This window comes from Sebastes umbrosus, chromosome 19, assembly GCF_015220745.1.
Source record: "Sebastes umbrosus isolate fSebUmb1 chromosome 19, fSebUmb1.pri, whole genome shotgun sequence".
NCBI lineage: Eukaryota > Metazoa > Chordata > Actinopteri > Perciformes > Sebastidae > Sebastes > Sebastes umbrosus.
The window spans coordinates 9,545,115-9,563,162 of record NC_051287.1 but is presented as its reverse complement, the minus strand read 5'-3'; the positions used below and the strand labels follow the sequence as shown (position 1 = coordinate 9,563,162).

At 40.3% G+C, this 18,048-nt stretch overlaps 1 protein-coding gene across 5 annotated transcripts in view; it reads right to left on the bottom strand.

Annotated features, from left to right (window-relative positions):
- Positions 1-18,048, bottom strand: part of whrna (whirlin a) — a 150,884-nt gene that overhangs the window by 30,434 nt on the left and 102,402 nt on the right. For all 5 annotated transcript variants that reach the window (XM_037752962.1, XM_037752960.1, XM_037752961.1 and 2 more), the window contains exons 6-7: positions 17,805-18,013; positions 14,029-14,065 (exon numbers count right to left, since the gene is read on the bottom strand). In XM_037752962.1, coding sequence (XP_037608890.1) covers positions 14,029-14,065; positions 17,805-18,013 — 246 coding nt within the window. The remainder of the gene's footprint in view (positions 1-14,028; positions 14,066-17,804; positions 18,014-18,048) is intronic.

Here is an 18,048-nt window from a genome sequence, read left to right as displayed (position 1 = left end):
AACACCACTAAAGTTAGGTTTAGGAAAGAACTACATGGTCGGGCTTAAAATTACTACGTTTGTACAGTGAAAATTACACCGAACGTTGTGAACAGGGGACATGAACAAACAGCTGATTGTAATGTGACGCACAGGACACGAACAGTGTGTTGGATTTCAATTCAATTAAATTAAATTTTATATATCGTCAAATCATAACAGAAGTTATCTCAAGACGATTTTCATATAGAGCAAGAGTGGCAAGAAAAAACTCCACTTTAACAGGTAGAAACGTTGATCCAGGTTCTGGGTGGGTGGCCATCTGCCTCGAACCTGGATGAATGCCTTGTGTTGGCTGTCAACATGGCCTCAGCTGAGCCAGTGGCTCGCAGCTAACTGTGCTTACAGCGCTAACAGTGAAAACCATGGCAACGTTGCTGCGAGAGCTAAGAGTGTTAACCTAGGGGGAACTGGAGGGTGGGCGCTATGCTTCTGCAACGGCGGCGTTGGTGGCAATGGACGGCCATGAGCTAGCCAGTGGGGCATGCTCACATGCACTAAAAACATGCACAGACGTCCCGGCTATGTCAACAAAGCACGGAGAAGCTCAGATTACAACACAGACAGAGGGAGACTGACTTCATTCTCTGCTCAGGTAGACATTAGTCCTTTATATCTTTACATAGCAAAAAGCTGTTTGATGCTATATTAGTGCTCTGGATATCATATAGAAAACCTTTAAACAAATACATTACTGTGTCATTGAACACTTCCAAACTTAGGTTGATGAAAACTGAGTCATCTCCAACTTTCTATGTGTGTTTTCCAGCTCTTTTACCATAATGTTGAAAAAACTAGATTCATGCCAAAGTGAAAATGTCCTTGATTTCTCACATCCCTGCACTCTGTCTGTGTTTGCAAACAACATTAGGACATCATTTTTCTAGCAGGGAGTTTCAGCTCTGAAAATACCGACAGGATGAGGAAATTCACTGAAAACAAAGGGGAGGAAAGATTGCCATGCCAACGATATAAAAAAATCGATTGCACATGATGGTGGCACAAATTGTGTCTGACCTCACAGGGCAGAACTTGGTATTATAACTTGAGGCCTATAGAGAGAAGAAGTGCACCTCTGCCATTTGGTAATATTACAGTCTTAGAAACAATAAATTAGCTTCTCAATTCCATCGCCGATTCCCAGCTGACAGAACTTTAAGGTCTATATGTAAACTTTATGAGGGTCTCTGCAAAGCCAAGAAGTTATGATACCAGACAGATTTACTACATCACTGGCACTCTCCACAATGAGGCTGACAGACACCGATAATACCTTGAGAGTGTGTTCTGATTTAACTACATTACAAGCTGTAATGCTCTTCCATCACATGGAGAAAAAAGCAGTCAATCATTGATAAGAGTAACCATAAAAGAAGTGTTTTTTCTCCGCTGCATGATCAAGTGAAAATCGACCCCGGTCTTATTTAGGACTGCTAATCAACTTCATCATGGGGAGAGATAGTGGTCGCTTATCACTACAACTGTTTCTCTCAACCCTCTGTGCTTTAACTCCCTGAGACCCGACCGACTTTACTGTCTTTCAGACGCTGTAAAGTTCGCTCTCAAATTAATCTTCAGGTTCCCAGCTTTCAGATGATGTAAACCTCTTCTATGTGTGCATATACTGTTGACCTGCTATCTCCCCCTAAAGACCTCCTGTACCCCACTAAAATAGACAAAAACAGGTCTATTGTGGGCCTCAGAGGGTTAATTCTGTGTATAATTTTGCTCAGAGTGCGACCGCATCTGCTAAACTCTCTCATGCATTAGAAAACAAATTATAAGCTCATAAATTATATATTATATATTAAATATTATATAACAGAATCAATACCTGTGACCGGATAAGAAATTAATTTTTTAGGCAATTACCTGACTGGCTGATTTATAGTGTGCAGCCAGAAAACACATGACCTCATAGTTATAGAAGAGTATGTTGAACCACGATGCATCTCCGCTGCTAACGATTGATGACATTTATTATACATTACATTACATAGAGATAGAGATTTGGACTGTACACAAACACAATTGACATGAATTGTGCCCTCAATCACAGGGAGGAATGATATTACAATTGACAGATTAGATGGCGTAGAACCCTGCTGGCATTCAACGCCATTAAGAAACCTTTTGCATACTTGTTATTTATGATGGATTGCACAGGTTGCAGCAGCAGCAGTTTCGTAGCAAAGTGTGTTTATAACAAGACTTAGAGTCTTACAGCCATGCTAACGTGTGAGCCTCTGCTTTGAGGTGAATGCTTGCATTTAGACCACCAAATTCTAATCAGTTCATCCTTGAGTCCGAGAGGATGTTTGTGCCAAATTTGAAGAAATTCCCTGCAAGCGTTCCTGAGATATCGCGTTCACAAGAATGGTCCAGGACGGACGGATGGACAACCCGAAAACATACTGCCTCCGGCCTCAGCTGTGACTCATTTTCAAGAAATCCACCAGTTTTCCAAAATATGAAATGAAATCATAACATGTACTTCACAAGTCTATATTAAGACAACTCCCTCTGAAAAATACAACGAGATTGTCATATTTTAGTAACAAACCTGCTGCTCGGGTAATTGAGATGGTGCCCGAGTGAACCAACATCTCTTAAGAGACACTTTACCTTTTCAGGCTTTATAAATCCTCACCAGACTCACTGCCAAAGTATTTATTAAGTTTTTATATTGTTCCTGAGCTCTCAGTTGATGCTTTTGTAGTTTGGACGGTGATGAGCTGTGTGCAGACATATTTCAGCTGCAGGCTTTAGATTGTTGCAGCAGTCGTCTTGGAAGTATCGGTGTGTGTCAGTGAGGAGGAGAGGTCTGACGGACAGGATCTGTTGGTTTTGAAATCACAATCTGACAAGCATCACTGCAACAGTTCCACCATATGGCTGGCAGAGTTGAAACCTGGATATATCTATAATCTCGATACAGTATTATGTAACAGGCTGCCTGATATCTTACTTTATTTAAGCACATCAATTCCCTCACCAGTCTGTCAGCAGAAAAGCAGCACAAACACATACTGCAGCATGTCATGGTTACTGTGTTACCGAAATGTTGCAGGTTTGTTTTTCCAGGTTGAAAGAATGCAATATACTGTACAGTACACCTGGTTATAATTGAGCAATTTTTTTAAAATCTCAACATTGTCAACTTTGTCTTTGTGTTTGGGATCTGTGTCTTTCTTTGGCTTGCTCTTGACTAATTGCCAGCTTTCCATGCTACAGTAAAATGAATTGTGTATGCTTTCCATGCTACAGTAAAATCTGACATACCTACTTAAAATTATCCTATTTCCCATATTTTCGTATCACTCCTCTATGCAAACTTTGTTTCATAGTAAAACTAGCTTTCTTCACAATGAACATCCTCTTCTCCTTATAAATACATGCAAATAAAAGACAAGTGCCATCAGCTGATTTTCTTGCATGTCTGTACAATGTAGAGAATCTACAATCTTTGAATGCACCCATGTTATGTACTAGGGGTAGGGGAAAAAAATCAATTAACCTATGTAAGGTCTTTTCTATGATTTTTAATTTTATTTTTTAATGCCAGAATCAATATATTGGCTTCATTTGAGTCTATGCGGAGGTAGAAGGAAGTAACCGCTTTTATTGTTGTAGTCTGAGTAACGTGACGTCATTTCCGTTCCGTATCCGTCAAAAAACAAAACAAAACAAAGCCGCAGCGAGCCGAAACAACAAAGCAGAAAACGGCGGAGAGTCAGCGTGGATACGACCTGCACTCTCACATTTTAAATTCAAACGTTAAACATCCAGTATGGGAACACTTTGGGTTTCACACATTGCTAGGAAAAGCAGAGCTAGACATCATGGTTAAAGCTGCATGCTATCTCTGTCATGGACAGGAAACGTTATTGTATCGTAACGTGCAGTCAAGACGGACGTCACTCTCATCTCCTTGGTCAAATCGGCCGACGCTAAAACTGTAGAGCACCCATATACTGACATTTATGTTAAATGCATTCAAACCTTTGTAGTCTGACCAATTATCTCCCATAATGTGAATGGCCTTATCTAGAGCTAGTGTTTGGTTTGTCCATTCTGGGCTACTGTACGAACATGGTGGCCGGCTCCATGAAGAGGACCCCACTCCGTATGTACTGTAGATATAAACGGCTCATTATAAGGTAACGAAAACACAATTCTTATTATCAGGTGATTATACACTAAAGAAATCATACTTATTAGTATTGTATTCCATTTCTGCCAATAGATCCCCCTAAATGCTGCACACTCTTCCTTTAACCATTAATGGTAAATTACAATTATTTGTAAGAGAAAATGGAAAAACTGAAAAATAGAGAGAAACTAGAGAACCAGAGAGAAACGTATGTGTAGGTTAAATAAAGCAGATTGTTATGGAGAGCTTCCCTGTCTGGTTTGATGATCTTAATTTGCAAGTGATCAATAAGAAAAAAGAGGTTGAATGACAGGATGTCACAATGGCAAGAAAGCTGCCACGTTAGATACACAAAACCTCCCAGATGAACCGTTTCTTTCTTGTGTAAAGAGAACGCAGGCAGATTTATATTGTGTAGATAGCTAATAAACAAAACAAACAAAACACAGTGGGCCTCGGTGTGAAGTATAATCATTACTAGTGTAAGACAGAACCACCTCTGACTAAACTGCCTTATTTTATCCTGACTCACAGATACATTTGTAATACCCACCTCTGTGACACAGTATGTTTTTTTTTCCAAACCTGAATGAAATTCTTTGCAGCCTTGGGCTACAGTAAATACTAATTTCGTGAGCTGGATTTGGAGTCATGGGGCACAATTTACATCCTACCTGAGCGTGTTTATCATTACATTCAGGCCAGTGGATTTCATTCAGCCATTATTCACCAAATATCTGTTTCCTTTAATTCAGCCTCAACCTTGCTTTTCTTTTCAAGCAGTGGGAATCCAACTTTATTTTTGCTGTTTGTTGCCCATGCTGTTTTGTAAAATCCATCATGAATTGTGTATGCAGGTGGATATGCAGTGTTCAAAAGTACCTTGCTACTGAAAAACAGCGGAAACCCGAGAATTAAATTTGTCTTGTTTGCCAGATAGCTTTGCGAAACATCAGTTTTTTTTGAGTTTAGGGATTTATCTTGTTGATAAAAGCGGAACATCTTCAGGTTCAGCTCGATAGATTTCAGTTTTGAGCACCAGCAGTTGTTGAATTTAAAGAGTTTATCTTTGAATGCCTTCAAGTGTCAGCATTTCAAGCTTTTCAGTTTGGTTGTACTGCATGTGTACTCCTACTAAAACACATTGATGTTGTTACCAGCTGCGACGCTGGTATTGTTTTCACCTTGTGAGTGTGTGTGTGTGTGTTAGGGATGGGCGGATCAATACTGTGGGATCAATACTTCGATACTGACAAGCTACTCATTTGGTATCTATTCCTTTAAAAGAAATATTGATGATAAAATGATATAGACACAAACCTGGGTGGATGCATCACTTCCAAACGTTTGCACTACTTTTATATAATGTTTGTGCCAAAACAGTCCTGACATATTTAGCTGGCCCGTGTCACATGACTGTGGAAACCTATGTGACATCATTGCAGCCGCACACAGTCGCACACAGTCACACACTTCTGCATCAAACATGTGAGAGAGTGGGGGGGGACCAATGGCCCCTTCCCTACTTCCTACCCCCCTAGTGCCAGTGCCCTTGCTTGGACCGCACCCATCTTCAAACTCGGCCTTCATTTTGATCTCAACTACACATCTGTAAAGTTTCAAGCCTGCATCTTGCACAGTTGTGATGCTATCATTGTCACAAAATCTGTCAGACATACAGTATAACATGCTCAAAAGCGCTTCTGTGGTACAGTAGTTCCCGCTACAGTAGATGTCTCCAAGACCACATTTTGCCATGATGACTCACACACAGACTCACAAGGTGAAAACAATACCAGAGTTGCTATTGCAGCTGGTAATAAGCAAATTAGGTTTGACTGGGAAAAAAAGAAGCTATATTTACCCGTTGTTATTTGCTTTAATACATTTTGTTGTCTCTCAAACAACATTAATTTGCTCTACATCAGGGTCCAAATTGGGTCAGAGCAGAATTAATGATTGAGAATTGCTTTGTGACCTATCCTTAATTAATTAGCTTATCGGTCTGGTTTGGCCTTTAGGCTGCAATTACAGGATGGATGGAGGGAGGGAGAGCGGCGGGAGGTGGGGGGGGGTTGTTTGGAGGGACAGACGATATGACCAGCCGCTGCGATGTGCTGAATCTACAGGCACCAGCTGAGGGAGCGATGACAACGGGATGCAGAAATTTATGAGATGAACACAGATCTCTTTGCTTGTTTAAGTGGCACAATCAGCGACGGATCATTCTAAGAGAGATTAATATTTATGCTGAGGAAGTGTTGACACAGTGTGAGGTTAGCAGTGGGGGTCGGCTCTAAGAGAGGCTCTGTGGCTCACGTGGAGGAGCAGCAGGGCTGTGAATTATCACCTCTGTCCTTGCTGCCTGGCCCTAAAGCTCTGCTGCTACAAATCTTTTCCCCCTTAAAGCCCTCTCTCTCTCTAAGTGTGTGTGTGTGTGTGTGTGTGTGTGTGTGTGTCTCTCTCACACACAGACACTTTCGTACTTACACAATTGAACACAGGCACAGAGCAGCAGCCAGTCAACCTACATGTACTTTAGTTGTCTTGGCTTATTCTGAGCTGGTACACTTTGACTCTAATAATAAAAAATGTGGTCTTTTATTCAACATTTCCTGCACCTTTATGCCTTCGGCGTAAAGGTGCGTTCTTTGAAGATTCTTAGGGATTTCTAGAGCTGCTGTAGCGTAGGCCGATGGCTACGGCAAGGCTTTGTGCTTTTATTATAAAGAACGTGAAAACTTCACTGCAAAAAATATCCAAAAGTATGTGGACACCTGAACATTACGGGTTTGTTGAACATCTCTTTCCATAAACATGGGCAGTAGCTATAGCCTTAATATTTGAGGTTTGATCAGATTTGATTGACAGCTGTGTCTTCCTGATTTTTGATTATTTAGCCAGGAAGGTCCCATTGAGATGCAAGATCTCTTCTTTCAGGGAGTCCCGGTCAAGACGGCAGCATGATCAGTTTCTCATAAAAACAATTTCACATGTTAAACAACCCGATCTCAGGGGAAGGCGTATAAATAGCACGACACTACAAGGACATGCTGTGTGTCATGAGGACGCATTTTAGGCTTTTCACGCGTCATTTTTACGTCATACAGCAAAAACTACGTTAACGTCTGCATCCATTTCCCCACCCGCCCGCCATAGGCAGTCTTTCTCATTTTTTATTCTACTTCACTAGCTCTGAGCGTAGCATATTTAAGCGTTTGTGTTTACATTGGACTCAGTACAGACTACAAATGTGTACAAATGATACGCCAAAAGCAAGAATCGTATTCTTTTTGCACGCTAAATTGTCTTGCGAATTATTGTGTCATTCATACGTCTTTTTGTGCGACCAGACTGTGTTAAAACACATACAATACATAAAGGCAACACAAGGGAAAATAGTAAAAGAAGAGAGGGACCAGCGATATCCATAAAATATTCAACCTGAGTCAAGAATTATGTAAAACAGCAACATGTTTCCTTCAGAGCAGTTTGTAAAAGACCTTTAAAAGGTATTCAAAGAAGGGAGTATGTCTAAGGTTATAATATTTTGCAGCTCCGTCCATGCCCAGGGTGCATTAAAAGAGTTTTACCAAGCTCTGAGCACACTTTGGGGATATTTAACAGAATCTTATTTGTAGATCTAGTGCTGTAGTTGCTGGTATGAAAGGATAAAAGGCTGGAGATGTACTGGGGCGGTTTGCAGCCGAGTGTGAAGCGGTTGGGATGAGAGTCAGTACCCTCAAGTCTGAGGCCATGGTTCTCTGCCGGAAAACGGTGGATTACGCCCTCCAGGTTGGGAGCGAGTCACTGCCCCAAGCGAGAGAGTTCATCTATCTCGGGGTCTTGTTCATCAAGAGTGAGGATAAAATGGTTCGCTGCGGCATCAGCAGTTATGCGAGTGCTGTACCGGACTATTGTGGTGAAGAGGGAGCTGAGCCGGAAGGCAAAGCTTTCGATTTACCGGTCCATCTACATTCTGACCCTCACCTATGGTCATGAGCTTTGGGTAGTGACCGAAAGAATGAAATAAAAGCGGCCGAAATAAGCTTTCTTCGTAGGGCGGCTGGGCTCAGCCTTAGAGATAGGGTGAGGAGCTCAGACATCCGGAGGGAGCTCGGAGTAGAGCTGCTGCTCCTTTGTGTCAAAAGGGTCCAGCTGAGGTGGTTCAGACATCTGATCAGGATGCTAGTTAGAGGCCCCGGGGTAGACCAAGAATACGCTGGATAGATTATTTATCTTTTCCGGCCTGGGAAGGCCTCAGGGTCCCCCAAGAGGGAGACGTCTGGAATACCCGGCCCCGGATGAGCAGAGGAGAATGAACGGATGGAGATAATAGTGTTCATGTTGGACCCAATTGGTCAGAGTAAGAAGCTGATTAAGGAAATAGAGGCTATGAATGCAGAGGCACAATTGACGCTGAGCAAAAAGTCCTTGACATTGAAAATACAGCAATAGACACACAATGATTCCCACCGCTTAAGATTGTTTCATCCGGAAGATCAAACAACATTATTACAGTGTTTCATCAAGGTCAGTCTATAGGACGCAGGTTTGAAACGGACGCACAGCATGGGGCAAACAGCATGACACAAGACCAACAATATCATAGTGTTGACACCTTGTAATAACGGTCAGGATCAACATCACTGCAATGACCAAGGAGGAGCGCACGTACTGTGGAGGGGTCGTAGAGGACAGGAGCAGGTACAAACTGCTGGTTTAAAGATATTGACACCGCTACACATGGAGAGAGGAGGACCGGACGCCGCTGTGTTACTGACAAACAATCTGCTGTACAAATGAGGATGAGGATGAAGAATGTTTGTTCACACATTTGTTGTTATGTGTCAGTAAGAGCTTTTAATGTCTGTTTTCACTTGTTTTGTTGTTGATTAACGTTATGAGATATGGTTAACAATCCACATTGCAAACAGTAACGTTATAACATACTAACTTTCACTACTTTTCTTACTAACTAACTGACTAACCTACGCACTTTATTTGTGTGAAGGACAGTCTCTAATTTAATCATTTACTAACTATATAACTTTCTTACTAGGTAACTAACTTAATTTACTGACTAACTAATGAAGATCGTTTTTGAATCAATCCTCGCTAAGAATATCAGAAAACATTGAGTAAATATCTCTTATAAATTACTTTCATATGCACTAATTGTGAATGATTTACCTCGGTGCCGGTGCAGGAAGAAGCGTTCATACTGCATCCCAATGTGTAGACATATTGGTTTTAGGGCTGTCAATTGATTAAAATATTTAATCACAATTCATTGCATAATTGTCCATAGTTAATCGCTTTACAAAACATAAATTTTTTTATCTAATCAAAATGTACCTTAAAGGGAGATTTGTCAAGTATTTAATACTCTTATCAACATGGGAGTGGGAAAATATGCTTGCTTTATGCAAATGTATGTATATATTTATTATTGGAAATCAATTATCAACACAAAACGATGACAAATATTGTCCAGAAACCCTCACAGGTACTGCATTTAACATAAAACAATATACTCAAATCACAACATGGCAAACTCAAGCCCAACAGACAACAACAGCTGTCAGTGTGTCAGTGTGCTGACTTGACTTGCCTCAAAACTGCAAGTGATTATCATAAAGTGGGCATGTCTGTAAAGGGCAGATACTGAGCAACAATATCATTTACAGTCCTGTTTCTGGCCACTTGGCGAATCTAAATCCAATATTCACTCTTCTATTAGCTCAGTACAAAAAAAGTTGTGGTTCCAAAAACCAAAACTATGAAGAAAAGGGGTGATAATTGTCTGTAGCTCCATCACTACGAGCGACACCTTTCAGAACTCTACTGTCTCTAACACTGGACTGATAACATGTGGCAGACAAAGGTGTTCTCAATTATTTTAAAGACCTGCTTCAGGGCATTATAACCTTTCCTGCTGGAGTATAAATATCTCTTTAAAAAGGGGAAAGCTGAATTGCCAGAATTTGTGTAGTCCAGGGGCAGATCATGTATTGTTCACATTAATTGTCTTGGCAATACGGGCCTCTCTGTTCTATTACCTGCACCGCCCGGCTCTGCTGTAAATAAGGGAAATAAGGGCTGGGTAGTGGAGCGAGGTAACCATTAGTATTGTCATGATTTTTCTTTGAGGAAACACATCTAGCAAATACTGTTTGAGCTTTGAAGCTGATGATAATGATTTCTTTTGAATCTCAGAATTAGCTTAATCTCTGCTCTCCCCTCATTGAGGGATTTTTAAAAGAACTGTCAGAGTAATGTCTCACACCTGATGAGACTTTATGTGAGGGTTTGCTTTTAAACCTGAGTGGATAGAACAGATAACAAAGGTTACTGATCCCCTCAGCTGGGAAATAAGGACGTGCTTAAACCGCATCCGCCTGCATGTGTTTTGTTTATTTTTTCATATTAGACTAACAGAAGGATGGATGGGGTTGTTTTGCTTTATCGCAATTCAGAAATGTCATGACGTTTGGGGATATTGAGGAAAATATCCAAACAGATTCATAAATGAAAATTCCTAGTTCTCATTGTAATCGTGTTTGGCAGTGATGCCCAGACACTGAGAGGGCACATGTGAAACGTGTGAGATAAAGACAGCAGTCATAAAACCGCAACATCAAAAGGCTCGGATTGAACTTGTGACCACGTCACCCTGATTTTACAGTGAACGATGGAATTAAGCAGAAATGCCACAACAAACATTTCCACAAAAATGGTACATGTCCCACGCATTACGCTCCCAAGAAGGCAAGCTGGTAACACTTCATAATAACCATAATTTATAAATGGTTTTACTGTTAACAAACAATGAAATTATAATTAATGATATTTTCTAATTATTAGTAATGCTATAATTTATATTGCAGCAGTTTTATCTTAATTATTGAATTAATTATTTATTTAATTACATTCATTTTAAAGTTTATTGTTACACATTATAACATTATATACTATATATATATATATATATATATATATATAAATATATATATATATATATATTTAATATTTATAGATGTTTTACAACAATTTCTTAAAGGTTTACAAATCATTTGGTAATCATAAACAAATACTTAATATAGTATATAAAATATTATAATGTGTGCAACAATAAACTGATAATAAATACTTTACTAATGTAATCAGAATATAATTGTTATCGTCTCTTACCAGCTATGATACAATATATAATTTATAAATTAATTGTTTCATATTCCACAAACTATTGATAAAATAACAGTAATGAAAGCATTACAAATAATTATTAAACATCATGATTATCATTTCATTGTTCGTTAACAGTAAAATAACTATTAACTAAGTTTAATTAACTATCAATTTACCATTTATAAATGACGGTTATTATAAAGTGTTACCGGGAAGTTTTAAAAACGTTGCTGAGTTTTGCACCAGGACAACTTTTCAAGGGAGAAAATATAGCAGTATTTCTGGCCCCTCTTTGCCAGACAGTCTTTAGTATGCTTAGAGATTTCTAACATTGTCATCTAGTCCAGGCCACAGTCCCACCCCAGTTTTTCATCAGAAGGAGTTATTTCTCTGCACACATAAGAGACTGGATAGGAAGGCAAGGTTTCCTGTAAATCCTTCGAGAGGATGAAAGAAACCAAGTGGTCATAAATTCTCCAGGCTGACTGCTGGAGGCTGCTGAGGAGCAGAAAATACCTTTTTCACACACAACCACCACACAGAGTCTGTAATGCTGCTGGTATTACAGGCATGAAATCCACAGATCAGGATATTCATTATGCTGTCGTAGCTGTAATGCTTTGACTGACGTGTTAATGTCGATACAGTAGAGGGATTTGTGGAGACTGTCCTCACCAGAAAAATTACGGCATTAGTTATTGGTTCAACTGCTTTGAAATGACCTATTCTTATGTTCTCCTCTTGCAGTTGTGCAAATAATTATTGTCCTTTTTCATTCACAAAGATGGAAGAAGCAGGATGTCGTAATGCACAAAATTGACAATTTCCCGTAACCGGACATTTTGGCTTCACTTCTGTACAGTGGGAGGAAGTGGAGACACTTCGTCCATCTATATATACAGTCTATGCCCTTTGCCAAGCAGTACCTAAACTTAACGAGACATTAAACACAATGTCGGGAGGCACAAATTACTTTGTTGATTTGTTGGTTTTGAGTAGATTTGGCCGCCTGCATATAGTGGAAATACTGCAACATCTATTAAAATATCCTGCAGATTGTTTAGAGCCTTTTATCTCAGAGCTGCTGATAAGTCAGCAGTGCCCCAGCTTTATCCAATCCATCTTAGTTTTTCATCTGAAAAGGGCACACAGTTGTGTGTTGCATGGCTAAAAGGTTAAAACAAAGTCTATAAATTACTTTTAAACCCTCTTTGCACCCAAGTCTGGAGAAAATATGTTCCTCTTCCTCCCATAATACCTCCCACATCCACGTCTCTGTGTCTCTGTTCTCTCTTACGGTGTTGTTACAGTACATTGCCTCCCCACTCTGTCAGGAGAAGACTGAGTTTCCATAATGAAAAGCGAGCTCTCCCTCTCAACCTTCCTCCCCTCTCACTCGCCTCCTTTCTTTCTCTGCCGTCAGCTGCTGTCTCCTCCAACTTCCCTCCTCTTATTTCTCCATTCCAACACACTCTCTCTCTCTCTCTCTCTCTTGCTTTGCAAAGTCACAGCCAAAGTCAACAGTAAAGATAGTAGAAGAACACTGTATGGTGAGTGAGTTAAAGACAGTTTCATGGTATAGGGTAATAACACAAGGCCTGTTTTTGCTGATGGGGTGTTTTTGCTGATGCAAGCCTTTTCACAATGTCAAGATAGTATATAATGTCAACTTGGTAATGGCGCTTTCACAACCCAACATTTATTCTGTTTTAATCAAACTCTGGTGCAGTTCGTTTGGGTGGTTGTGAACGCAGTAATTGTATGCAGGTGCTGACCAAAGCAACTGGACCGACACCACTGGCGAGAGGTGGTCTCGGACCTTTTCCAAGTGAACCAAAACGCAGGCTGCCTGTGCGGGCATTTGTTGAGATGGACACAGGTAAACAACAGGTTAACATGAGTGGGAGAGGACTGACCTGGACTTCTGCAGAAGTCCGATGTTTGCTTGACATCTGGGCCGAAGAGAACATACAGAATATGCTAAATAAAGTCTGCAAAACAATGACGTTTATAAAGTCATAATCTAGAGGAGAAGGGATACATGCGCAGTCAATCAGTGCCAATCAAAAAGTGAAAACACTTTGACAGCATCAAAGTCTGCAATTCCCTGTATAGAACTGGCAGCTCTTGAGAAAAAAAGGACTCCTTCATACACGCCTCTCAGCAACATTTATTTTTGTATTTGGTCCTCTTAAATTTGTGCACTGTGAATAGAAAACAAACCAAAAGTCAATTTAACTCTGATTTAGATCAGTCAAGTGGTCTGTTTAGCCGACTTCTGAACTGTGCTGCTCTCAGCCCAAGGATGTCTTATAAGAAGTGGATAGCTTTTCTTAGCCAAGACTTTAAAATGCGTCTCAGACAGGTAAAAGGTGAGACTCGACAGGTACGGCTCGGTCATTCCCAATCAATGACAAAACAGTGACACCGGTGACCCGTTGTCACTCTTCAATTCCATTTTCCAGGCCAGTGGTGGAGTTAACAGACGGTCTGACAGACAAATAGATTATCAGATAGATGGATAGATAGATGGTCATGTCCCAGGAGAAACACACAACACACAAACACACAGATAGTCCTGTGTTTAGTGTGCAAACACACACACACAGACACACAAAGTGGAAATGACTTCTTTTAAATCTCACCTTTCCTGCTGCAGAGGCTCCTTTGTCCACCGAGAAGCTGCAGAGAAACAGATGAAGAGGAAAAATTAATTACCGAGGGACATTTGAGTCCTCACACATATGCACACCAACCCTGTCTCCTCCCAATTACATGCCCATACAACTAAACTGCATTTTCCATTACATTTCAAGGGAAACATTTTTTTATCCCGGATTATGGTCGCAGTTTTTAAACAGTTTTAAACACATGGTTAACGTTGTAAATTTACAAATGCAACAAAACTACTTGGTTAGGTTTCGTGAAAAAACATCATGGTTTGGTTTAAAATGACCACGACACTGAAACAAAACAAAACACAACAAAACTTTGTTAGGTTTAGGCAACAAAAATAAGTGAATGTTGATTTTTAGTTTCACATGGGACACGAACAGCGGCCTCCTGGGGGGCGGAAGGGGTCCACCACCCCTTCCGCCCAGCTCGTTATGATACCATGTCATTTTCCACAACGTTATAATTCCATGTAACTTTCATTAATGGTCACTCGATATACTACGTCACCTGCTCTGCGTGTCGCTCGTTGTGCTACGTCACTTGCCGCGGGCTATTACACACATATTTGTATTAACAGTCATCTATGGAATTAATTTGATTGGAGGATCAAAATTAGATTTTTCAGAACTCCATTGATAAATTCAACGTTTGACAAAATATCAGCTTTCTGTTGGAGTAGATGTGGGATGACTGGAGATCATTCCGATATCTTCTGAGACTGTCCAGCTCTGCAGGGATTTTGGCAAGATATGAGAATGGAGATTGAACAAATAATGGAAATTGCTATCTCAATGGATCCTGTGTTGTTTTTACTTGGAGAACCACCCCAAAATGTAAAGGGTAAAGACCAAAGATATACTGTGTACTACGCATACTTCTACTGCTTGCTACTGTCCTCTCTCTCTCAAACACACACACACACACACACACAAACAAACAAACATACATATTTTGGAGCTACGGTAAAGAGGATTTGAAATATCTTGACTGACAGCTTTTCATCTTTTTGAATACATTTCTCATTTATCACAGGCTGATTCAGTCAATGCAGCACCACACATATTTTAATCTTTGTCATGGCTTTCATGTTTTCTTAGAGATGTGGCACAAACTGCAGCACAAAAAGTTTTTTTTTGTTTTTTTACAGGAAACATTAAATGACTTCCACACAGCACAGACATTGAAATGCATGTCACAAACACACACCGACATGCTCTCTCTGAAAACATAAAAGTGTTTCCCCCATATTCCTGTACCGGTGAAATGACTTGGGTAGATGTCTTTACATCCTCAACTGCCCACGAAGTAATAGGCTTTAAATCCATGAGTAAACGCGACAACTCAACGCGCTGCCTTTGGGGCCAGAAACAACACAAAATGCATAATTAAAGCAGAGTCAGAAAAATACTGCAGTCCCACCTGCAATGGAACCTCAAACTCAGCGTGGAGACCTGTTTTGGGATTCAAATTCAATTAGCCCAGTTGACTTTTGAGACCAACTCAGCTGTTTATTCCCTCAAATGTCTCCTCCCTGGCTGCTCTCTTTGTACTGCCACATAATTGGTAGTCTTTAAGGAAAAGATACCATATGAAACACCGTGTGCAGCACTTCACAGACATTTTCAACATGTCACTGCTCCAGTGTAAAGTCCCCACGTGTTTTAAGAAGACCAAAACAGACCAAAGCCCTCTGCCTGAATTACTGCGACCCAGTAACACACAACTCCACGATCATGAACTACTTCGTGCAGTTAGTCAAAATCTTCATCACCTCCTCTTTCCCTGATTCACTGGACCCACTGCAATTTACTTATAGGCCAAATAGATCTACACAGGACACCATCACCCTAAAAGCCGTTTTACACCAAGCACAGATTTTCGTCCAAAAATATTGTACTGAAATTTATAAAAACTGATTTTGTGGGTTCTTATGAATGCTTAAACACCCCTGCAGAACATTTGTGCAAAAAAATCCCCTCAAGGCGTTCCTGAGCTGTCACGTTCACAAGAATGGGACGGATGGATGGACAGACAACCCGAAAACATAATGTCTCCTGCCACGGCTGTCACCGGCGCAGATAAAAAATAAAACTAAAGATTGATTCATGTAAGTTTACAGTAAATATGCAAAATGGTAAGGTTAGTTAAACATCATTTTAGGGCAGCACCAACTTTTTATCTGCATCCTGGTGCAGAATCAAATTTTTCCTTTTAGATTATTAAAAATGTCAAATCACAATTCAATGCTCTGTGGAAATTATTTACATTTATTTATGACATTTATGTATTTATTTAAATTTGGACTGGCATTGTAAGTCCCAAATTTAACAAAAAAAATTGTATATCTACCATGTCTTAATGTTCTTGCAGAGAGATGCCAGAGTGAAACAATTAAATAGAAAGAGAGAACAACCATCTGTCTCTACTGTGTTGCCTCTGCAAGAAACACTGGAATAAACATGACAGCACATCTCAGGGGGGGATTCACCCAGAAATTCATTGTTGATGTAAATGTTAAATACCCTTTATAGCCCCGCTTGTTTTGGAGAATCAAAGAGGAATTACAAGTGTGGAGTTGTCGGGGCTGTCGGGGTTGTGTGTTATTGAGTCGATGAGAAAATGAGTCTGGCATTTACATCAGACTTTAATTTGGTTGTTGGGGGATCACATCTATTCCAGGTCATGAGCTGCAGATGAGTTGCTCAGGTGAGGCATTTTGAGAGGAGCTCTGGCATTTTTCCAACAGAGCTGCATATTGCACATTTATTTCTGCGAAAAGGAGTGAATGAGAGTTCTGCCATCTGAGAGACGCCTGATCACATTAGCCGGTTAAAGACTGTGGCAACTAATTTAGTCGAAGATTGAGAGGAATTTTTTTTTTCATTATCTCTGTGAAGTCCCAAGCGTCTTTCTTGTACCAGTTACACTGAAGCTATCATAGTTTAAATGTTGTTAGATTACTATAATAAGGGATACAATCTTCTGTGATTTCATGAAAGTGTACAGTGAGTTTGGTGGTTGAACAAGTCAAATTAGATTAGCCAAGCCAGAGGTAATATAATGTAAGCCCTGAAGTTAGTAACAACACCGACTAAGGCTCATTTAAGGTGGTCTGTTAAGGTGGACCTGCTATTCTCCTTTAATTGACAAGCTGCTTTTATTTTTAATATTTCTTTTAACCGTTTAACTGATCGCATTAATCTGTAAAAATTCTTAATTCTTAGTTAATGGTTTAACGGTTAATTATTAACATCCCAACACTGAAGGCTTTTCAAAGATGGAAAAGATGTTTTTGCTCTCCCCGTCCGGCTTTCGGTAAGAGTTTGATCGACAAATGGTTCATCCAATCACCTGTCAAGTATTTTTTGAAAAGTGCCTGCCCTTTTCCAAACGGTTTCAAATGACTGCTTCTCAGAGGGCTCTGTGTAAACAAACCATCTGGCGGGTCAGGTTACTACATTAGAGCACTTTGGGGAAAAAAGGAATCCATTTCATTTTCACTGCCACTCTGTGTTGTATTTCTGTTCATTACTTTTTACGGCTATGCTGTTATTAAAGTGCAGTGTAAGTGTTGAGAAGCAGCATTTTTTCACTTGATGTGTTGATTTCTCACATTATTATCATACTTTGTTGTTGATACTTTAGTAATTAATCTGTAAAAAAATAGCATTAGCAAGTCAGAGTAACGGGACTTTATTTATGAGTGGGCTTGGACCAGATTTTTTTGGGCCCAATAAAAACTCACCCTGCCATGCTGCTGTTGGCGGAGCTCTCTCCGATCTGCGAGCTGGCGATCCACTTGGTCTCCCCCACCACTGTCCTGGCGTGCGGCAGGCGGCCCACGTCTTTCACCGTCATCATCAGGTGCCGTGACGACTTCAGGACCCTGACGGCTTCGTCGTGCGGGATGCCCAGGAAGCTGCGGCCGTTCACCTCCAAGATCTGGTCGCCGACCTGCGGGGATCGGAGCGAACACAGAGGCATGGCGG